This window comes from Excalfactoria chinensis, chromosome 8 (genome assembly GCF_039878825.1).
Source record: "Excalfactoria chinensis isolate bCotChi1 chromosome 8, bCotChi1.hap2, whole genome shotgun sequence".
Taxonomy (NCBI): domain Eukaryota; kingdom Metazoa; phylum Chordata; class Aves; order Galliformes; family Phasianidae; genus Excalfactoria; species Excalfactoria chinensis.
Window position 1 is genome coordinate 17,982,940 of NC_092832.1, and position 22,571 is coordinate 18,005,510.

Consider the following 22,571-nt stretch of genomic DNA (forward strand, 5'->3'; position numbering starts at 1 on the left):
CCCACATCACGAGCAGGCCTTAAGAATCAAAAAGTCAGAAATGAATTTTTAGTTATTTTTTTTACCTTTCGCTTGCTTCAAAGCACTGACATGCGCAAAGATCACTTCTGAGGTTCTTCTGAAAGATGTACTGCCTTTTTTTCCTCTTAAAGAGAGTTCCCATGTGAAACAGCAGCATGGTAGATCCGGCTGAGGAACAAGTCTTGCAAGGGTGCCATGTCCTGCACGTGGGGAAGGGCAGAAATCCTCCCAGGGCAACGTGGAGCCTCAGCCTGCAGCCCTGTACACAGCTCCGAGGTAGAAATTGCTGGAAAGACACCTCCAGAACAACTCTTGCTGCCCTGCAAGCCATAAATGCATCTCTCACACGTCTCGAGCATCACAGAGCCCAAGTCAGATGCCAGGAATCTCCCAGAGCAGGAATACAACCAACAGGACCCTCGACCACCATAACCTCCACCCTGTCTCCTCCTGCTGCCCTAATGAGAGGCACATGGGGAACAGCCAATCCTTTGCCTTAACTGGAGATTGACACTCCATTTCTCCAATGAAATCCCAGATCTCAGCCCATGCCCCGCCCAAAGAGGCTGCCTGTGGCAGCCATCTTAGCTCTGCCTCGTGCTACAGCTGGGGTGGGAATGGTTGTGCCTGCTTGGAGGTCATGATGTGCAGGCAGAGACCTCAACTAAAATACGACAAGCAGAGACATTCCAATAAAAACCTGTGGAAACAAGCCCTGAGAACAAACACATGGACACTGTGCAATCCTACCTTATCATTCCCATTACACTCACCTAATCTACAAAATTGAAAGGTAATGAGCAGTATTTCCTTAAACCACATTAAATAACACTGTCAAAATGCAAATTTATTCATTAAGTATAAATGAGTATGTTAAATATTCATGAATTGTTGCTTGCAGTATATAATTAATCCCATGTTCTGTGTGTCCAAAAGCATTTAGGAGATAAAGAGTTGAGAAAGCACTGCTGTAGAATGATAACATTTAAAACGTGTTTTTAAAAGTAGAGGTCATCAGCCCTTTGGATCCTAAACTATTACCAGCGCTTATAATTCAGTGTAGTACCTCTTCAGCATGTATACACACTTTCATGATTCAAGGCTTGTATCCTCAACCCTTGCTGTCTAATCTATGCAAGGAAAGAAATACTTGAGAGCGGAAGGTGCTATTAAATTATCCCATTCACTGCCAGCACACTGAAATTAATACTCTGCTTTCCACATTCTAAAAATTTCAAGAATTGCAAAGCTGCCCTTGAAAAGTGATGCAGTTTGACTTCCTCCCTCTCCCTGTTCTGATAAACTGCACTCTGACACTTGAAACATCTCTAAGTGTGGTTGCCATTTCAAGTGTCATGAAAGATAAAACAAAGGTTTCAGCACAAGAAAAAGGCTGGCCTCTATTTTCTGTTCTTCATGGCCGCTTGCAGATCATAGAATATCCTGAGTTGGAAGGGACTCCTAAAGGTAATCGACTCCAACTCCTGGCTTCACACTGTACCACCCAAAAATCAGATCATATGACTGAAAGAGCTGTTCAGATACTTCATCTCCAGCAAGCTTGTTACCATGACCACTGCCCTGGGGAGCCTGTACCAGTGCCTGTCCATTCTTTCGGTGAAGAACCTTGTCCTGGTCTCCAAGCAGAACATCTGTTGCAGCTTCATGTTAAACTCTTGCTATTGTTAAACTACATGTGGTTGGTGGATGGCTAGATCTCTGTGCAAGGCCTTTCCACCCTTGACAGAGTTAACAGCTCCTCCTGATTTAATATCATCAGCAAACTTGCTCAAAAATAATGTCTAGTCCTATATTCAAGTCATTTCTAAAAACATTGAAGAGAACTGGCTCTAAAATGAAGCCCTGGGGAACCCCTCTAATGACTGGCCACCAGTCTAATGTAACCCCATTTACAAAAACCCTTCAGGCCCAATCCATCAGCAATTGCTCACTTATCATATAGTATCTTTGTTTAGCTCTGTATGCTGGACATTTTGTCCAGAAGGATTGTGGCATGCCAGCCTGTAGTTTGTCACCGGTGGGCCTGATTTCATTTATTTACCCCTTCAAATCAAATTTAAAGCCCTATCAATCAGCATAAAAATCCCTTTTTCCCCCCTGAGAAAGGGATATCCCTTCAAGCACCAGCAGACCTGATGTGTAGACCTTCCTACGATCAAGAAACAACAAATTCTACTGGTTACGCCAGCCTCAGAGGCACGTATCAACCTCCTGGATGTGCCTCGCTGCTACTGAAAAGGGAACAGAAATAACTACCTGTAAGCTCTCCCACAAATTGATGTGCCATATCCTGACTGATGCTCCATGCCCTGTTGGCCTGCTCTCTTTGCTGCAGTCCTGGTTGCAGTCAGATAGAAAGAACAAGTCTTGAGTCTAACACAAAGCTTTGGGTACATTCCATTATTGATGCCAATGAGAAATACAGCAAAAAAGAGCTGGGATGCTGCGGCCCAATGTCGTTATCTTAAATAGTCACTCTTTCCTCTGCTGTTCTTAAATTCCTGCTGCTTCTTTTCATGTAATTGAAGTTAAGCTTTTAGAAATTCTTCTCTTTGTCAGTCTACTTCAAACTTTTTGGAAAGAATCTTTGAGGTACTGATGAAAAGAACTGATTTTTTAAAGATAGCATTAAGAAATAACAAAAAATAAAATCACCGTAGCAATTACCACCACAATTACTTGATCTCAGTGCTTACCACAGACAGCTTTCAGCTGGTAATGCAAGTTAAATCCCATTCTTTCTACAACGTTTTCAGAAAAAAAAATGTACATGGCAGCAACATGATCTACGACCTTTTAGTGCATGAAATTCTTACAATGTCAGTGAGAGAGAGAGGGAGAGATAATTAATCAACACAATACCAAAAGTGATTCATAATTCCGTTTAACTCAACCTGCCATCTGCAGTACAGGCCATAGAAATTAGATAGTTAAGAGGTATGAGACTATGATCTGTCACTGCGCTTCATGTTTTCCCTTGCAAAAAATGTAACAAATGCTGTATCATTTGCGTACCCACCTGTTTTGTTAATTCAGAGCCAGCAAGAGTATATAACAAGGCATTACACTGTAACATGAAGGCATAGCTTGTAAAGTTACATATTAGAGCATTTCCAGTTCTACTGCTACAGTATCTTCAGGGGGCAAATTTTGTAGCTGACTTACTGGTACCAATACATGGCAGAAGAAGCAGTCAGACTTTATGCTAGGTGACTTCACCATGCATCACATCAAGCACCTTCATGCCCTTCTTCAGCGATGTCACTGGGATGATGAAGAAATGCAGCTTGCCCAGCATCAGAGCTGAGCATGGTTGCTTTCTTTCTTTTTAAGTACTGGCAAAATAAATAAATAAATAGATAGATAAATAAATAAATAAAAAGGCAATGTGTTGTGGGATCAAATGGATGTAATAGCTTTCTTGAACTATAAATGCTGAAAGAATGAGTTGAAGGCAAAGTTGGTCACAGAATGCATGGCAACATTTTCTCACACATATTAAACGGATAAGTCATCAAACCCCACAGCCAAGCATCTACAGTCCAAACACCGTTGATACTGAGTTTACAAGACATTTGTGATAAATGCCTTGGTTGTAATTAAAAAGCTGTGTAAGTCTACCCAGATGTGTTGTAACCAGTACCTTATCTGCTCTGCCAAGATGAGGACAGACCTCACCTGTCAAAGCCAATTAATTTAGATAGCTCTTCCCTGGACAGGAGAAGAGTTAATCAGCAATTCTCTGGTAGAATGTTTTGCTTTTTCCAGTGAAGAATGCTAGTTTGTTGTCATTTAAATCTCCCATAGAAAGGTACAGAATTTGATCAATCTTCTGACAAAACAAGTCCGTTCTTAATGTTTCATTTTTTGACAGTTCCTCTGCTCATTTTATACACTGGCTGAGAGCCTAGACTCTATAGTTCTCAAATTCTGCCAGGGGAGAGATGGAAGCTGCTAGCCCTGAGACTGGGATGTCCATGGAACTCTGACTTCTCTGTGCAATGGTAAAAAGAAGCACTCAGGCAGGTGTGTTTAAACAGCCTACATTTTCATCTGAATACAGGATAGCTGTCCCCTTTCTCCCATTCCCCCCTCCAGATTTTGGAATCATCCAGAGATGGACGCTGCTTTTCATAAAAGGGTAGTTAATGATAACATGTAGCCAAACCAATTTGAGGAAAGACTGCTTTGTGAAGGAAAAATAGATAAAAGTACAGCATTCTTGTAGCCTGAATTCAGGGGAACATGTTGCTAAACAAGAAGAATGTCTGCAAAATCCTCGAGGATATTATCCTTGGCTGGCAAATAAAGGAAGACAGGATACAATAAAATAATACTGAACATGGCACATCTGTCTTTTGAGGTAGGAGAAAGGATGGCATAGTTTGGGTTGCCTCCTGTTCAGTGAAAAGGCAAACAGTCTGTGAGAGAGATGGTGAAAATGAGTGCTCACAGGAGAACTGAAGCAAAACAGGACAGGAAGTCCTCATCCAGCATGAAACCAAGATGGTAAAACTGAAATTCTTCAGGGATGAGTAGATTTTCTATAAAGCAATAGTGAAGAGTCTGGGTAAAAATGGAAAAGGAATCAGAATTACCTAATTTCTAATTAAGTGTAGCTGGTATTATTGGAAACAGATGGGAAGAACTGCAGAAGTGGAACTTAAAAATCAATGGTTATAACTTGATTTGGAAAGATCAAGTAGGGAAAAGGGAAAGCAGTGCTGAACTCTATAGTAAAAAAGATACAGTCTGTTTTCAGGACACTGGCAGCTCAGAAGCAAATGATTTTGTATGCAATGGATCACTATTCTTAACACATAAAAACCAAAATGGAATAGTAGCTGCTGTCTGCAAATCACCAAATCATAGAAGAGAGCAGGATGACTGGGTGCCTTAGCACCTTCTCTAATGTGTAGGAGCAAAAAGCTGTGCTATCATCTAAGATTTCAGTCTGCCTGACATATGCTTAAAGTTTCATGATGTTGGTACTTCTCTGTAGAATTTTTGAACATTATATATGAACATTTCTTAAACCAAAAGTGAAAATCTCAAAAAAGGGGAACTTACTGTGAGACCAGAGAGCTTGATAAAAGATCTATTAGTTGTCTCAATGATAGCTTCGTTGCTCTTTACAGAGAGGCATAAGGAGAATGAAACCCAACAGTAATATGGATGGTGCAGTCATTTTACTGAACTGAAAATGAGTGTAAAGGAGAATCAGCAGGGAGAGAGAATTGATCAATGATTGGAAAATACAAATATTTTATTAAGTATCTGCAAAATTAGGAAAGAAAGCTGTGTGCATTAAAAAAAGTAAAAAAGGTCTTTCTCAAAATGTTGGTGAAAGTCTCTGTGTAATTGTAAATCAATGCAATGAAGAAAGTTGTTAATGCTGAACATAGAGTAGAAATAGGGAATTACATAAATAATACCTCTGATAAGGATAGACAAGTTGTAAAAAGAAATTCATGGTCAGAGGATTAAGGACAATATGTTTCAAATACCTTAGGAATCCTGACAGTGGTACCAGATCTCTATCTGATTAACTTGGAAGAGTTGTTAAGAACTATGAAGGCAAGAAAAATAGAGTTCAATAAGTATTTGTGTTTCGTATTTAAGGAGAAGACAGACAATTAGTAAAGCTCTGTGAGGATGATGATGAATTACCACGCAAAAAAAGAAATACATGGGAAAGCAAGGATGAAAGCTACTAAAATGAGATTTGCATAGGGAACTTCAGATTACTTTTATCCAAGTGATTTTAAAGAGCTGACTGAAGAATCTGTGCAGTTATTACTGTTTTGACAGTTTTGTTTCTTTTTTTCCTAAGTCTTGGAATAATTGGGAAAGTTCCAGAAAGGTGGAGAAAACTTACCTTGTGTTAATGTTTAAGAAGGATAAACTTACTGACCTAGATAATTACAGTCCTGTCAGACTGAAATTGATCTGGAACGAAGTAATGGAATGGCTGACAGGGGACTGAATAACTAACTAATTAAAGAAGAGAAATTCTTTAAATGCCACTCTAGGTACAATATGAATAATAGATACTGTCAGACACATTGGTCTTTTTTTTCCCCCATTGTGACTACAAGCAAAACACAACACTGTTGAGATATTTTGATTCTATATGACATTTGATGTAGTCTTTATGACATTTGAGTTGCAAAACCATGATAACACTAAACGGACATGTCACACATTAGGTGAACTAAAAATGGATTAACTGACATTTCAAAATGCAAATTTAGAAGGGGAATGGTCACAGAATAGGTGTCCTGTTGGAGCAGCTCTCTGGGCATATTCTAGTTAATATTTTCATCAACAATTAGGAAGAAAAACGAAAGATTTGCAGAAGATCCAGGGGATCGGTCAGGAATTAAAAGAACAGATCACTGACTCTTGTTGACAAAGGATTAGTGGGACATCTGGCATGAACAAATAAAGTACGATCCATGTGTAAAGCCACAGGAACAAAATCTTCAGGTGTGTAGTCTGGCTGTTCCATAAGGGCTTGAAAATATCTAATAGGAATAATTCAGTTATTACACAATTCTTTAGCTGAGTATTTGGTTCAATGACAAATAATTCATTAAATTATTAATCTCATCCCATGCCACTACTGTTATGAATGTACTTCAAGAGCAACATACAAAACCAACTATCCAGCATTGTAAAAGGTTGAAATGGATCCCTCATACATCATGAAATTAGTACACATCCACAGCCCACACTGCAATGGTTCCAAAGGGACCACTACAGTACATTCAGAGAGTGTATCTGGAAAATAACATGTAAGTTCTTAATAAGCCCCATGGCAGCATATCAAATTTGAAGGACCCTCAAAGCTGAGCATGTGAATGGCACTTCTTCCCTTTAATTTTAATCTTACCACAAAAATTCTCTTTCCTTCCCCTCACTGTGGCTGATGAAATAGCAGTTTCTAAAAGAAAGAAATTTTTATGCCATACTCTTCTATGTTAGGATTGAAACTGAGTACCAGAACCAAGCCTCAGATCACGGTTGCTGCATTGTATATGGCAATGCTATAAACATACCTGCGATCTCCAGTCATTCCACAAACCCTGTTAGTCTATATATGTTTAATTCAGCACACAGAGTTCAAGCTGAGGCCATTGAAGCACATTGCTTTTTACTGATAGCCTTAGCTGGGCAATAATACAGGAGAATTAGAGGCTAATGGGACTTGCACTTCCTTTCTTTTCTTAGCAAATGGGGTCAGCTGCATGATGGAAGAGAAGTTCTATAGGTTCCCCTTCAGGTCATGTCAATGTTGCAGCTGTAAGTCAAACTTTGTGCCATTTCATGAGACACGATATCTCCCATAGCCTTTCAGTCTCCCAGAAGTATGTTGAGCACGTAGTGAACGTCCAACAAGGGTCTGAATGACTTGACTTCTCAAAGTGCTTCAGTCTGAGGAACTGCTTGGAGAATGTCCTCTCCTGGGATGGGATCTAATGTACTTCTACACAGAAGTGAAAACATGAGTTCTTATATTTATAGGTTGTGTTTCCGAGAATTACTAGGTTTTTCTGGGATAGATGTCAAAGGCATCGTGTTGAATTCATGTTCACACGCAGCAGATTATTTGGGAACTTCTCTGAAAATATTGCAGATGTCAGTATGGTGAGGCAGTGGGTGTTGAGTGTCAGCAGTGACAGCAGTGACAGCAGGTCACCTCTGTACAGATTTTTACAAGCACAGCATGAGGCTCTTGTTCATCTTGGACAAAAACACACAGCTAATGGCAGTGACTATGTTGAATAGTAGTGTTTTGTAGCTGAGAATTTGCTCTATCAGATGGTGTTATTATTCTCTTCGTAGCTGATGCAGTTTCCAAGGAAATAAACAGGATGCATTACTTTTGGAGCAACCTACAGAATACTTTCTAGAACAAAGCTCTTGGTTTCTTTGAGTTCAGTGAACTTCCAGGTATGATTACAATGGCATACAAATCAATGAGAATAAAAGTGCTCAGTACAGAACTGTACATATATTAGGTCAGATAAAAGATCAAAATATCCACCAGGAGGGATTGGAAAAGTGTCTACATTTATTTGTATTTTAGAATATCCCAGGCACAGTTTTCAAGTACATAGAAGCACATTCTCCAAATGGGAGCAAAAAGGTAAGTGACGTGTAGCAAGAAAACAATTAGCAAAATATGTAAAATAAGTATAAACAGCGTGAGATCTTTCTAAGTGTACCGTGCTACCTTCTATGAGTGCACTCTTCAGCACTACGAAAAGACAACCAAAAACCCCATGTAATAAGTAGCATAAAATGAACTTCCTACAACAGTTTGTTAGGAGCATATAGTATCAACTGTGTAAGAACAGAAGAATGCTTGTATAGTGTATATACATGCACATAAACACAGATACACATATGTAACTGCAAGGCCACAAGAAAAAGAAATCTGGGAAAATTTATGAAGGGAATTTGAAGGGAAGGCAGTATATTAAAAATAAAAAAGGATGCTTGCTAATGCATCTCCATGGTGAAACCACATCAGGAAATGGAATCACGACTGACTCTTCGTCAAACTTTCCCTGTTGCATCCAGACTGGGTTACACAGTCCTATACCACATTCCTGGCTTGGATGCTACCTTGGGAGGACTCTGGAGCTCTCGTCTCACATGATCTCATATTTCAAAGGAAAACGCACATGAGTAGAGGGAGTCCATGGAAAGCCTGAGGGGGTTGGAGGAGGTGGGAAGGGCTTTTATTTAGCTGAAAGTTGGAATCGTAGGACCTTCACTTTCCTGCAGGGCAGTCCACTGTAGTGGCACCACTTTGTAAGGTTTGCTTTACATCATGGAGTGGTCCTCAGAATGTGGATTCAATTGTCATTAAACTAAAAGATGTGCTCCAGTCACCAGTTGCATTCAGCCTGTAGGAACAAACTGGTGCGGGCATCAAGTACTTAGCACTAGCAGTTTCAGGCTATAGAGCTTATCCAGCTGAGCTCACTTCTCGCTAACGTAGACACAGGCTTTGAAAATATACAAACTAACATGAAACAACAAGTACTGTAGCTTATATTTGCCATGTAAGAGATTAGCCTTCTTTGTTCTGTCTCACCACCGTCTGAAAAAAAGTGTTTCCCTGTAGACACTCCTCATGTTTGCAGATCTATGAGTGTCTGTGTGAGGAGGGAATAGATGAACAGTCAAAACAACAGTGAGCACAATTTTTTCTCTCTGTGCGACTCCAGAACTACTATTTTCAGCAGCATTATGAAGGAACTACAGGCATCTCAGTTACTCTTGTACATGTACAGTTCCTGTTAGAGAGATGCCATAGACGTCCAAAACCTGATTGCTGCCCTGCCAACACCTCAGTGCTAGCCATGTAAATAAAGTCATTTGGTTACACTTAGACCTGAGGTTTTCCTTATAGCAGAACACAAAACTGTGGCTGTGAGCAGTGTAGTATGTTCACGAAAGCAAGTTTAACTATTTCTGGTATTTTAATAGTAAATATTTCCCGACTGGCTTCAACAATTTGTATGCTGCCAGCTGCTAATGGCACTCACAGGGCTCCAGCAAAGTGCTCTGGATGACACATGATACAAAAAAAAAAAGAAAATGCACTATTTTTGCTGCTTAAACTAAGTCTACACACAACTTGCATTATTTATTACAGTGCTGGAATAAAATACATAACATGCTGTCATGCATAATACATGGTAAGAACATGCATTAGTTCAACTTTACAGTCAGTACAGGGCCAGTAAATCAGGACAGCAGTGGCAGGTGCTGACAGCTGCATATCTTCCTCAATTCCCAGAAATAGCAGCAAGGAAGAAAAAAAAAAGTAAAATCAGCTGTTTAAAACACTCATGAAATGGTGACTCCTTGTGAGTCAACCTTGCAACAAATAACAAAAGCCAGCATTCTCTTTCCCACCTACTTTAAAGACACTGAGTTCAGCACCTGAGTTGAGGTGGTGCCCCAAGCAAGGTGACACTGCCAACTTGACAGTGTGATCCTGGGTCAGCACCAACGCTCTGCTGTTCCCACAGAAGGTGAGAACAGAGCAAACTTCATGCTGTGCAAATCAGCTGCAGAATGCATACCATGCAGTGGGGCTGGATGAGCCTACAAAAGCTGGGTGAGCGGGGCCAGGGATGCCACACAGATTATTATGTCTTCCACAGAAGCCTTATCTTTCACTGGGGAAAAACGGTGTCTTTCTCCATCAGCTTGTTTCTGGAGGGTTTGCCTAGAGGCTCCAGTGCAGAACAGACACAGGAGACTTCTGTGGGTTATGCAAGACAAAGCTTACAAAAAGCTTGTTTTTCTCTGTGTCATTAGCTATACATCGAAACAATACCCAGAGAAATGTACAGGAACCTGGTGGCTGGCTATTCAGCATATCATTATTCACTCCCCCATGGTTAAGTCGCATTCCTCTGTACCCTCTCAGGAATGAAGGAACAGAATGAGACACATCTGCTGAAAATGAAACACTTTCTGCTCGAAAGGGCTAACTATGCCTAGTCAGGAAAGACAGTTCTTTTTTAGTAAATTCACCATTTTCTGATGTATGTTGCACATGGCAATAACCACAGAGAGTTCTCTGTAATCCTTTGGCTCTGACACTGGAGTTTTACTCTGCAGGGTACCCTCAGGTTCATCATTAACAAATCTCAGACTTGCTCAATCCCAACTAAAGATGTATGAGCTTTCTGAACTACATACAGAAAAAAAAATGATCAGCAGCATTTAAGCATCTATATGCAAGATGGTAAAAGCACCATCCAGTTATAATTCATGAGCGATTACTTCATTAATTTTACCTACCTGGACATTTCCTCTGTTTGAGCACTTGTGATCTGCTGCTGGCTGTCTGTGTGTATGACCATACTGTCTGTCTAGTCCTTCAAGTGTTGGATGGTCTCCTCCTTAACATCGCTATCTTCACAGACAAAACACTGCTTATCATAGTAATCAGAAGTGCAAAAATTGTGCTGGGATTGGTGCACTGCTCACAATCTGAACTTGCCAAAGTGATTTCTGTTGGTTTTGAACTGAATCCTCAGAAATGCTTAAATCAGTGAGCCTTCAACTGACAATTCAAATCATACCAGGCTGACTTCTTCTTCTGTGGGGTTGCACAGATAGAAATTCTGACAACACAGAACATTCCTCTGCCTTTTCCTGCAAGGGCATTTTCTCCTTGGTGGTAATTACCGTGAGGGAGAGCGGAACAATTCTAGAGCTAAAGGCATTCAGAGAAAGAGAACTTCTGGAAAAATATGTGCAGGAGAGATGAAGGGGTACTCCGCTCTTGAAGAATTTTAGGGCCTTTTTTTTAGAAGTTGGAACACCATCTGCTCCTCAGTAGAACTCTTCCTCAATCCTTCCTGCTTTCTGATGTACCTGACACAAGCGCTCTGCAGATGGAGTCTCCCAGCCCAGATGGGAAGGGAATTTGGCTGGATATAGAAACCGCTATTTTCTTTCTGCTAAGATGCCTTGGTATAAGCAGAGGGAAGTGATCTGGACACCTTCTGGGGATGAAAAGGTTGAGCTCATTTCTGCTACATTGTTTTGAAAATCAAAATCCACTTATTTAATTCTTTATTTTCATTATTTGGTTAATTATCTGTGAATTGGTAAGTAGCTGGAAGAAAAATTTCTGCTCCTATTTAAAACTTCTTTTTCTGAAAAGTAAAATCAGATGTTAATGCAACATGAAATCTATTAAAACTTAAACTTTTAGTAAGATGAAGGCTGTGGCAAGCTGAAAAAATATATACTTTTAAAAAAGTATTTTGAATGGTCAACTAAATTAGGGAAGAAACATCTGGTGACTACTTAGTTGACTAATGGCAAGAAAAAAAGCATCAAATTATTTGTAAGTATTTCTCTATTAGCAGCAACGTGAAGATCTATTTTGAAAACCTAAGGTAAACTCCCTGCTTGTTCCATGTACATAACTAGTTGATTAAAGTAGGACTGCTTGAATGAATAAGCAATTAGGATCTGATTACATTCAGGTAAACTGTAGTAGGCTTTACTTTAAAGAATTAATAAATGATTCTCAGCTGATGTCTTAACTGCTCTCAGAAGGTGAATCATCAAGATCTCTTATCATACAGACAAGCAGTGAAATGTTTTCTTGATACCACAGTGCTGATTTTTAACAAATTTCTACCAAGTCATTACTTTGTAGAACCATCTCCAACACAGTGGTCACAGTTCCTTAATCATATAATAAAAAACATGCAAATATGTGTTTAGTTTATGCTAAAGACAGGCTCATTTAAATAATGGAACTGATGTTCATTTACTGCTAATGAAGCCTGGTGCAGTGTTTCTAAAAGCAGATCTCTTAGCACAAATCCAAGCCTCTCTACAAACAGAGAGCAACGCTTTTACTTTTGATCTGTGACAACCGCACTATAACAAACTTCTCAATTTTGCTGCACATTTCACTGTTCCTAGAGCTATATTTTTCTAATCTACTCGTAGCATGAGATATTATTTCATACCACATGCAAGCACTCTATGAAGAGCTGCAGCATGAAACTCAGTTTACAATGCATTGACAAGCCGTAACTGCCTTAAAAATTTTCTCAGGCTTAAAAACTGCCTTGCATGTGAGTGTAACTCAGGCAGAGTCCTTACACTGTGCTTCCTGAAGAGGAAATCTATGCTTTGTAAGAATACTTCTCATGTAAGTCTATTCAGCCCAACTGCACTCTTATGTGTAGCACTTTCTTTGTAACATTCTCTTAGTCCAAACAGCTTCTAAACCCAAGTCCAGTTTGACTTTCCAGCTCTTCTTCCCACAGGGGGCTTTAGATTGTCCCATGTTTCCCTCTACAAAATGTGAGACATTGCTCCTAGTTCTGTGTGCCTCGCTTTCTTCAAATCCTGCATTACAGTTCCTTTATTAGCTTTCTGTCTATCCAGCCATCCATCTGAACTGGAAAGATGAATATGTAAATAGCAATAAATCTAGCTCACTGTCTTTTACTACTACAACCCTTCATGCATCCATGACCCTTTCACCACTGGCTTTTATCCTGTGCTATATTAGACTACGATTGGTTTTAAACTCCAGGGACAAGAAGCAGACACTTTAAAAGTATTATTTTTATATTAGAGCATAGCCTGTAACCTTCAGATATGTTAGGCATCTCTTCTGCAAGGCAGTATACAAATGCAATACATTGCAAATGTGAGTGTCTGTCTCAAGAGCTTACAATAAAGTCAGTCAAGAGGAAAATGTCATTGTTCTCCTCTTCCAAGCAGGAAGATGAGACATCAAGTCACACAGGTCTGGGACAGAGTCTATATTTCAGTATAGATATTTATCTGCAATTGTAACAATGGCCCCAGCCTTTGGCAACCTGCACAAACACTTACAGCACTAAAGCAAACAGTGAAAGATAAGCTATATTAAAAATAAAATCAGCAAGCTACATTTACAGGAGAAAATACAAAGGGCAAGGGGTGATACACCCTGGCATCAGCTATCAACAGGAAGAAGAAACCAATGGTCAGAAGGAGATACACTGGTAATGAGATTTTGTTCCCATCCTCAGAGAGTTGCAGCTGATGATGAGAATATACATATGTCATGAACATATAAAATATAGATTTATATGTACAAATATACAACAGGAAAAAGTATACAAATACTTACATGTAAAAATATCTTTTTTACTTTCCTCTTTTCATGATTTACAAAAGCATACAAAGTTTCCTATTGGTTAATGTTAAAGTAGTGAGTAAACCCTGTGCATCATGTTCCACACATAATTCTTTCAAGTGTTCACAGTATTGGCTATTACAGTGTTGAATCTGACATTCCAGATGTTAAGATATTCTTAGGACACATTCTAAACTTAAAGCATTCATTTAAATACCGTTTAAATAAAATCCATGGTCATATTACAAATGAATCTGCTGCAGTTGAAGACTTTCTGTGAGAGTAAGCTTGGAAATGCATATTTCAACTAGAGATGAGTTAAAACTCTTGGACTGCTTCTTGATGTGTAGGTAATACAAGGCGCTGGGTTCTTTCAACTCCATCTCAAGCGACACAGCTAAGGGAGCTTAGTATTACAAATTATCCTCAGTAGGAATGAGGATGCACAGAGCAATCTGCCATCAGATCCAGACATGCCATCACTTTCTACAAATACCCAATGGACAAGAATAAATGACAGGTACCATTGTTTTTGTGGTAAGAATAAATGCACTGTAGCATTCATTATCAGCAATGTGCTTTATGGACTCATATTAATCCTCACAACTCCCTTGTGAGGTAGATAGGTATCATCCCTATTTTTAAAGATGGAGAAGCTGGAAAGATAAATTAGGATAGCTAGGAGGGAAATACTGTCAGTACTGCCTTTGGATGTTGGAGAACCTCAGAGGAATAACTGGAGAAAATGGAGATGCTCACGTGACAGCCTTACTCTAACCAGCTTGGATACTGACAGCAGGTTAGTTACACCAGCCAAAGGTTCAGTGTGGGCTGTAAAAGACAGCCAAGTCCCACACTGCTGGAGCAAAACTGTTGGACAGCAGTTTCAAAAAGCATAAAATACATCATCCAAGGTGGTGCAGACTGATCAGGATGCAAAGAAGCTGCATTTTAGAAGGTATGAATTAATCAGGAACCTTGAGCAAGTAATGTTTTCTCACATGTGAGAGCTGTGTGCAGTTCAAGAACCATGTTTAGATCATCTGTAATTTTAGCATACACCCAAGTGCGAGCATCTGTCAAAGTATTCAGATATTTTTTAACATTTGCTCACTCACAGAAAAGACAACTAACCTTTGAAACTCTGTATAATTCTTCATATTTCCTTTTGTGGATAGTTTCTGCTAATACCACAAATGAAACAAGTTCTGCAGTACTTTTGGTACTGCAATTGAGCCACAGCTACTAATTTTAATTAACTAAGGTGATGGACAAGTTTTAGAGGACAACCAAGTTCCCTGCGTGCATCTGCATATACAGGAAATCTCATCTGCTTTTAACTACTGAAGTAAAATCCAGTTAAAGCATAAAGTGCGTTGGATGGAGTAAAACCCTTAGAAATAACAAGCAATGTGTTTGCCTTCCACAGTTTGATTAACTTTGCTTAACAGCTGGACCATCACCCACTTTGTCTTCTGGTTTTAGTTTACTGTTATCTGGGCTGATAAAAGCTTGCCCGATGCAAGCAAAATTATTGTAAACGGACACGATTTTGTATTATTTTGCTATTCAAGGAGAGTTAAGAAAACCAGTATCAAGATACTGTCCAGTTGGGGTGTGTAAATGTTATTGCGTGCTTCTTGGCCCATTTAGCAAATACTTTCTTTTCTGTGATAAACCTGTGGCCTCCATAAGGAGCATTTTCATGCAGGAAGTATTCTTCACACTCATCTCTTCCTGGCTCGTAATAATGGTAGGGAACTTTGCGAAAGCCTTCTGACCTAGGGAAAGAAAAGACAGACTTAAGAATTATTTCCAAGAAGAACATTAATATACACTGCACCTGAATTAACTGAAACCCCTTCCATGTATTGGCACTTCAGCTCCTTTTCTAAATTGCATGAGGGCTTTGATTATGGCACAGTTTGTATGAATTGTACTTCAGAAAAGGAAGTGTATCTCTCAGCATATGCTGGTGTTATCAGTCAGCAAGAAGCTGAGGGGACAGCTCTTCTGGTTGATGCACATTTAGTCTGAGCCTGAGGAACTATTAGTCCATAAAGCTCCATTCCCGAGGAAAGTGTACGCATTGAGTAGTCCAAAATCTTGAGACTAGTACTTGGGCTGGATGAATAAAGTTGTTAGAATCACCTACATTCCAAGTAGGTGATGCAGGCAGAACCGCAGCTTTAAGGGAACCCATCCTTATCCTGCTGTGAACAGACTTAAGTGTTATCCATGGCATTAAGTGGTTTTACATCCTGGCTATGCAGTGACAGCTCAGCTGAACTCTGTGAGGACAACTTTAGTTCCGTCACTCCTCATCTCAGGGCACCCAGTGTGTTTTCATAAACAAAGAACAACATATGTTCGTTCCATCTGGATGACTCAGTCAGTGGGATCTGCAAATTCTAAAACGTCTCTCTCTTCACTTATGATATCCTAATTAAACAGCTGTGACTCAAAAGCCTTTTTTAGGGGCTCATCTACCGGAATGACTGCCACACTGGAGTGATGCAGAATATGAAGTGAGGGTCTGCATGACCTTACTCTAGGAGCTGGGGACCCTCTGCACTGGTTACATGCAGGACATGAACCAGCCTGGATACAGAAAAATAGGCTTAGATTAACACCATTTATTGTTTACGACACCTCCTGCTTTTGTAAATGAGGAATTATTGTTTCATTTTATATTTGCTGCCTTATACTGCCGATTCAAGCATTTAACTTGGACTTTTTAAAATAGTGTTTTTAGTTATACTTCTGACAATAGAATTAATCCATTGTCACTGTAAGGTCACTAACAGAAGTTGGAATTTATGTTAGTTTACTGTGATAAAGCCTGCAGGACTTGTTTTATTATCTAATTAGAAACCCCCTACTACTCCAAACAAGCCATATATAAACTAGAAAGTTCAAGTAGGTTGCTCAATGGTGGTAGAATGTAATTTCAGGTAACTATCCAGGATAATCAGTTTCTTTCATTTCCAGATGTAGTTGGCATACAGAGAACTAACATATTAGTATTTCTTCTATAGCAGTAAAGTACATTTTGTCAGAATAACAACATGATTTGTTTCCAGCTAATTCAGAAACTGCAGAAGATCTTTGATTAAAAATAGTTCCTTATGACATCTGATGTTAGGTTTTGTAAATGTTTTTATTTTATCAACTGCAAATGCCATATCAGTACTATGTATGCTGACAATATAGTCTCACATCAATGCAAAACACTGGGAAATGGCTGCCTGATACATTTTTTGGGGGATTTATGATATTAAAATCAATTGTGAAATTTTGACAAGACATCAGCATTGTAAATGCATGAAAATAATTTCCTGTGATCTTACTTGCAGTAGGTGTCATTTATCATCCCATAGACGTGAATTCCATAGCAGGCATCCATAGCCAAAATTAAGGTAAACCAACCCGTACTGAGATATGAACCTGACTGGACTCTGTAAGAACACAACATACAGAAAATAAATTGCAATGAGAAATTACCAACACTTTATCAATGAAATGTAATCTATTACTTGGGACAAAAGACATTAAGCAACTTGACAATCTGTCAAAACTACACAATTATTTTGAATTATTTATAGATAGACTCTCATTCTTGCCAGCTTGGGGCCTCAAGCTATTGTCCACAGAAGAAAAAACCTTTGAAGTTAAAATCTGAAGTCAAACAATGCATCTCCCATTAGATAGGAAAGTATTTATTTGTACATCCAAAAGATAACAATTACTTGAGTGTGTAAAATAAGATTATATTCACCAGAAAGCAAACTACTGGCAGAGTTTGAGCTGCATGTATGTGGGTATTCAGCATTCTCTTTCACAAGCAAAATTTTATATCCTCTGCCTGAAAATTCTCACTGAGATTAAAGCTTTAAGGCCATTTTGGTGGAAAACCATCCAACGCATTGCTTTGGAAAACAAAACTTTCTACCCATCACTTTACACAAGCCTGTGCGATCTTTAAGACAACCAAGCAAAGAGAAAGCAGAAGAGAGCAGTGCCCAAATTGATAACCTTTGCTGAAATGACCAGTTCCATTAAATCAGTCCATAAGTATTACCTGCATGAATGAGAACAGGTGAAGCTCAAGGATTTGACTCACATATTGGCTATGTGTACATTGTTAATTACAGACTTTACTCACACAAATGCTTCCATTGGTGGACAGGGAGTCAACAAAACTACACATACAGTTTGAGCAAGCAATACACACTGCTTTACCTCATAAGTAATAAGAACTCACTTAGCACTCAGTGTTTACAAGCTGGCTGAAATCCTGCTTTGCACATGTACGGCTTTCAGTTTGATTGAGATCAACAGAAGTCATTATTTTAAATTATAAATAACATGTCCAGTTTCCAAGAAGTCATAGCCCAAGCTTTAGTTCATAGGTCTGAGAGAGCTTGCTATAAGTGAGAGGAGGGGATAATTTAGCTTTATGCCATATCTTCAGCTTTTAGCTCTGGGTACAGCAGGGAACAGTCTGTTCTCCATCATAAGTTAAAGTAACCTAAGGTTTGCACTCAATTAATTTTGGCTGCAAAAGAACTCCCATGTAGACCTATGTGCAAAGGCAGCTTTTCCCGGCAACAATATCTTCTGAAAACATTTTCATCCTGGTGAAGGAATAAAGCTGTCATTTGAAATAAATAAATAAATAAATAAACAAACAGAATTATATTATGTATATCCTGTAGCAACCCATCCAGCCTCTAAAATCTAGATTTTCTGTGAGACAGAAGAAATAACTTCAGGTGTTTCCCAATTCGGAGCATACCCATGGTAACCTCTGGGTAAATCTGCCAATCGGTGGCTTCGGGCTCAGATTCTCTGCTACTTCCTTGCTCCTTCTCTTTGCAGTTTGACAAAATACTAAGAAGATGGGTAAAAGTCTACATGTACAACCTTTGCAATGTCATTTACCTGATGCATATGAGACTGAGATTCAAATTCCTGCTCTGATGAATGCTTACTATTATGGAAATTAGACAGACTCCAAGAGCTTTACATTCCTGAAGAAACTATCTTCTCAAACAAATATTATTATTTCAGTGAAAAAAAAACTATCTTAACTCCAGGAGAGCTCTTCTGTACACAGGAACACTCAAAAGACTCTAGGCTACATCTTTCATTCCTTGCCCATGTCTAGCATCCCTCACAGCTTAGACAGAGTGAACTTCTATCCTTACTCTTCCTGAAAAGTCTTTTTCCTTGGGGAAGCTCTCCTGTTGAACTGACTTTGAGTAAAGGACCATTCTGGAAGCAAGAAATAAAGGGTTAACTTAGTGCTGAAAATGGCCAATGGGAATAGAAGGCAGGGTGTTACATATTTAACTTTCCTTTGATGGAGAACAATTGTAATTGTACTTCTTTACTTGACATCGTATAGCTACAAAACTGTACATTTGCTTGCTGTTCCTTTAGGATCTCTGTTTCTTCAAACAGAATGTTTCTCAAAGAGAATTTCCAACCTATTTCATGTTATTTCATAGTAGCATCCTGCCATGATAAAAAGTTGCATTGCTTCTAGCTTGCTTCCTGCTCTTGCACCAGAACACTACCATTGAACTTTCAAAGCCATTATAATCATAATAGCCATTTATGAAACACTGTGAAGAGCAGGATCCTTCCAATAATGGATGTTTATTGGAGAATACCATATTGACAATAACATCTAAAATTTGCTATACTCAGGAGAAAAACAGAATTTTAAAAAAGAATTAATCAATATTTCATGTCCTGTTTTAACATCCCCAAATCTTAGTCCTCTCATCCATATACTAGAGTGGCAGAATAAATAAAAACAGCAGAGTGACTTTCTAGATACCTTCCCTGGGAGATGCAGTACATGACAGAATATAGATTATGCGTTTTAAAACAAAGCACTTATATTCCTCTCATTTTTTTTCCCTCTGAAGATACACAGGAATATGAGGGAATACACTTAAGCAGTGGGGACTCTGGATGATTTGGTAACACCTTAGAATTCAATCTGATACTGTAAACGTACTTTCAAAATTCCAGTGAAAGCAATATTAGAAGTGTGAAAACAATTTTAGCTGTCCTTAAAAAGTCATAAATCTTGGAATACCTTTTAAAATATCATCCCATAAAACTGTAGTGCAAAGCAATGTCTCAGCCCTTGCCATTATGCTAACACCATGCATGCAATTTCTTTCTCTACAGGAGATTTTTACATGTGTTTGTTTTTTTGGCCACAGCTTTTTGAGTCCTATGCGAGAGCTCCTCTTGTTACAGTAAGTGTATAGAAACTTCAAAACTTTCATTTTACACAAGAAGTAAAAGAATAGCATACAGAGCATCTGTGTTACTGAACAGATCTGAAGGTAAAAGAACATTCATCTCCAAATAGGGGAAATAAGAGTTCACTAAGCATCATCTGTAGAAGCACAAAAAAAAAAATAGCATAGGCAAATCTACTGTGATATATGCACACACAGCAAATCCAAAGTTCTTCCCTATGGCTTCGAGTGACTTTTTCTTATACGGTAAAATTAATGGGGCACCAGATATAGGCAAGAAATTGTCTCAACAGCTGAAGAGAAACTAATGCACTATTTTTCAAAGAATGCATTTAAAAAAGGATGATTTTGCTTTCAGGACATGAATTACAGCTGGGTGCAGTAAGAAAAAAGCAATGCTCACAAAAAGTTACTTTGTCTGTTTTCCTTGAAAAGGAAAGTTTACTTTGCATACTCCCTACGTTATAAGGATTCTTAAAGAAGTGTTACTGAGATGTAATTCATTCTGCTAAATATCAACCAGCATACGCTTAACATCAAACAACTGAAAAGACCAATTAAACCAATTTAATTAAGATGCTTAAAACAAAGTATACGCTTGTCTATGTAGCTCTTAGTGCGAGTTTAACTAACATGTCATTATCTTATCTCATAATATAAAAGTGCCAAGATTACCAGTTATTTGCAAATGGCAGAACATATAATTTGCACTTTATCTGTAGTTGCTCACAATATGTTATGACTTTTCTTCAGTATTTTACAAGAAAATGGTAAAAACATATGTAGAATTACTAGATTTGTCATGTGGAATACAAAAAAAATTGTAATTAAAAATAATTTTAAATACAGGCAATTAGTTCTTTTGCCTTTGCTTTCTGATATTTTACAAAAAGCATATGAAATGGATATAAAGAAGATTGAGTACAGAATGTCTCATAAAAATACTGCAGACTGAAATTCATCTTGACACCTATAACCATGCTTTGATGTAGGATAAACGAAAGGAAAACTGGTTCCTTCTTTCATCAGAGGGAAATACAGAGGTATATTTTTTAATGATCAAGTGCATGTGAGTTCAAATTGGGTACAATTTTTGCTGTCACTTGAGTTCTGATTTTACCATAAGATTCCAAGAGGTTATCTTCTTTATTTGGTTGTTCCGGGCCATTTACATGGAGAATCAGTTCTAGCTCTATGGTTCAGTGGGTTGCAATTTCCAGTGAGGAGTTCAGTGTTAAAATTTAAAAAAGAAATGTTTATTAAGGTGGAGACAATCAGTAGACATAGTAATTCCATGTCAGTCTGACTCTAGAACATTATTTAGGAGCTTATTTTTATTCTTTCCTTGGAGAAATCAAAGAGCACAGAAGGTCATTGGAGGGTGTTAATTAAGGGGAAAATCTAAGAAATTTAGGACTTCATAAAGCTGTTAAGTAAGTAGGAGCCGAAAGGATTTACCAGACAAGTTTTTTGCCTTGTTTCAAAATATTGCAGTAGAACGGAATTCAACAATGACAGATTGAAATGACAAGGTTCTCCAGGCCAATTAGTTGATGAAAACACATCTTTTCATGAGTGCTGTTTATAGACTCAGATCCTCATTTGACCCACCTACCAAAACTACTGAATCACCAGCAGTTTTACTTATAGCAGCTTGTCAGGCCTTGGGTAAGTAAATAAATAAAGGTATTAGTCTAAGCAAAGAGTTCTGTAATGCAATCAGAAGAGGGTTAATAACTTGAGAGGTCCTTCAGCACCTTAAAAGATTTGTAGAAAATGGTTTAAAACAAATGTTGAAGACTTCCAGCTCTTCTCCTAACAGGTTTCTGAATAACAGTCTACATCTTTACAACTAAAAACAATAGAAAAGGATTTTCTACTAGCACAGACTGGTCATCCATTACTCAATTCTACACTAACCAAATTAATGCTGCCATCGTACTTATCTTGACTGAGATTTTGTTTGTTTGTTTTGTTGGTTTTGTTTGTTTTCTGAAGGAGCTCTGAATGTAACTGCTGAACAATTCTTCTTTGCCAAAATAAACATTCCCCAGATCACAGATTCGGTCTATGTCTTTCTCTTCATAGCAAGAATGGATTTGTACCTACCTGATTAAAATGAGCTAACAGACAAAATGCCCCCACCTCAGAGAAAACAGCAAGATTCGTTTTCTGTGCATCTCTTCTTTGAGAAGAATACCTACTTTTCATTACGGAAAGCTGTTAGAAAGGAAATAAATCCAGTACAGGAGAAGGCTAAGACTCTAAATGCTGAAAAGCATTAGCAATTGCCTAGATTTAATTCTGTTTTCTGTATGACTCGGTGCTTTGTTGCTAATAATTTCATTATATACATTCTGCAGAAAAAATAGCACAAGAAGAGCAATGAGCCAGGCGCCAGCACAGAGAATTGATTTCACTTGGTAAAAATGGTTGCTGTTTCTGCATTACAAAGATACCTGTTAGGCAGTTGTTTATCATAATTATTCATTCTTCTGCATGTGTGTGTGTGCACGCATGTGTTTGCTTTGCATTCCTAACGATGCAGGACA

General features: G+C 38.4%; 1 protein-coding gene across 2 annotated transcripts in view; it reads right to left on the reverse strand.

Moving 5' to 3' along the window:
- Positions 1-8,105: 8,105 nt before the first annotated feature.
- Positions 8,106-22,571, reverse strand: part of ST6GALNAC3 (ST6 N-acetylgalactosaminide alpha-2,6-sialyltransferase 3) — a 191,291-nt gene continuing 176,825 nt past the window's right edge. For both annotated transcript variants that reach the window (XM_072343535.1, XM_072343537.1), the window contains 2 exons: positions 17,086-17,193; positions 8,106-15,516 (listed from right to left, as the gene is read on the reverse strand). In XM_072343535.1, the coding sequence (XP_072199636.1) occupies positions 15,330-15,516; positions 17,086-17,193 (295 nt within the window). In that variant the 3' untranslated portion in view covers positions 8,106-15,329. The remainder of the gene's footprint in view (positions 15,517-17,085; positions 17,194-22,571) is intronic.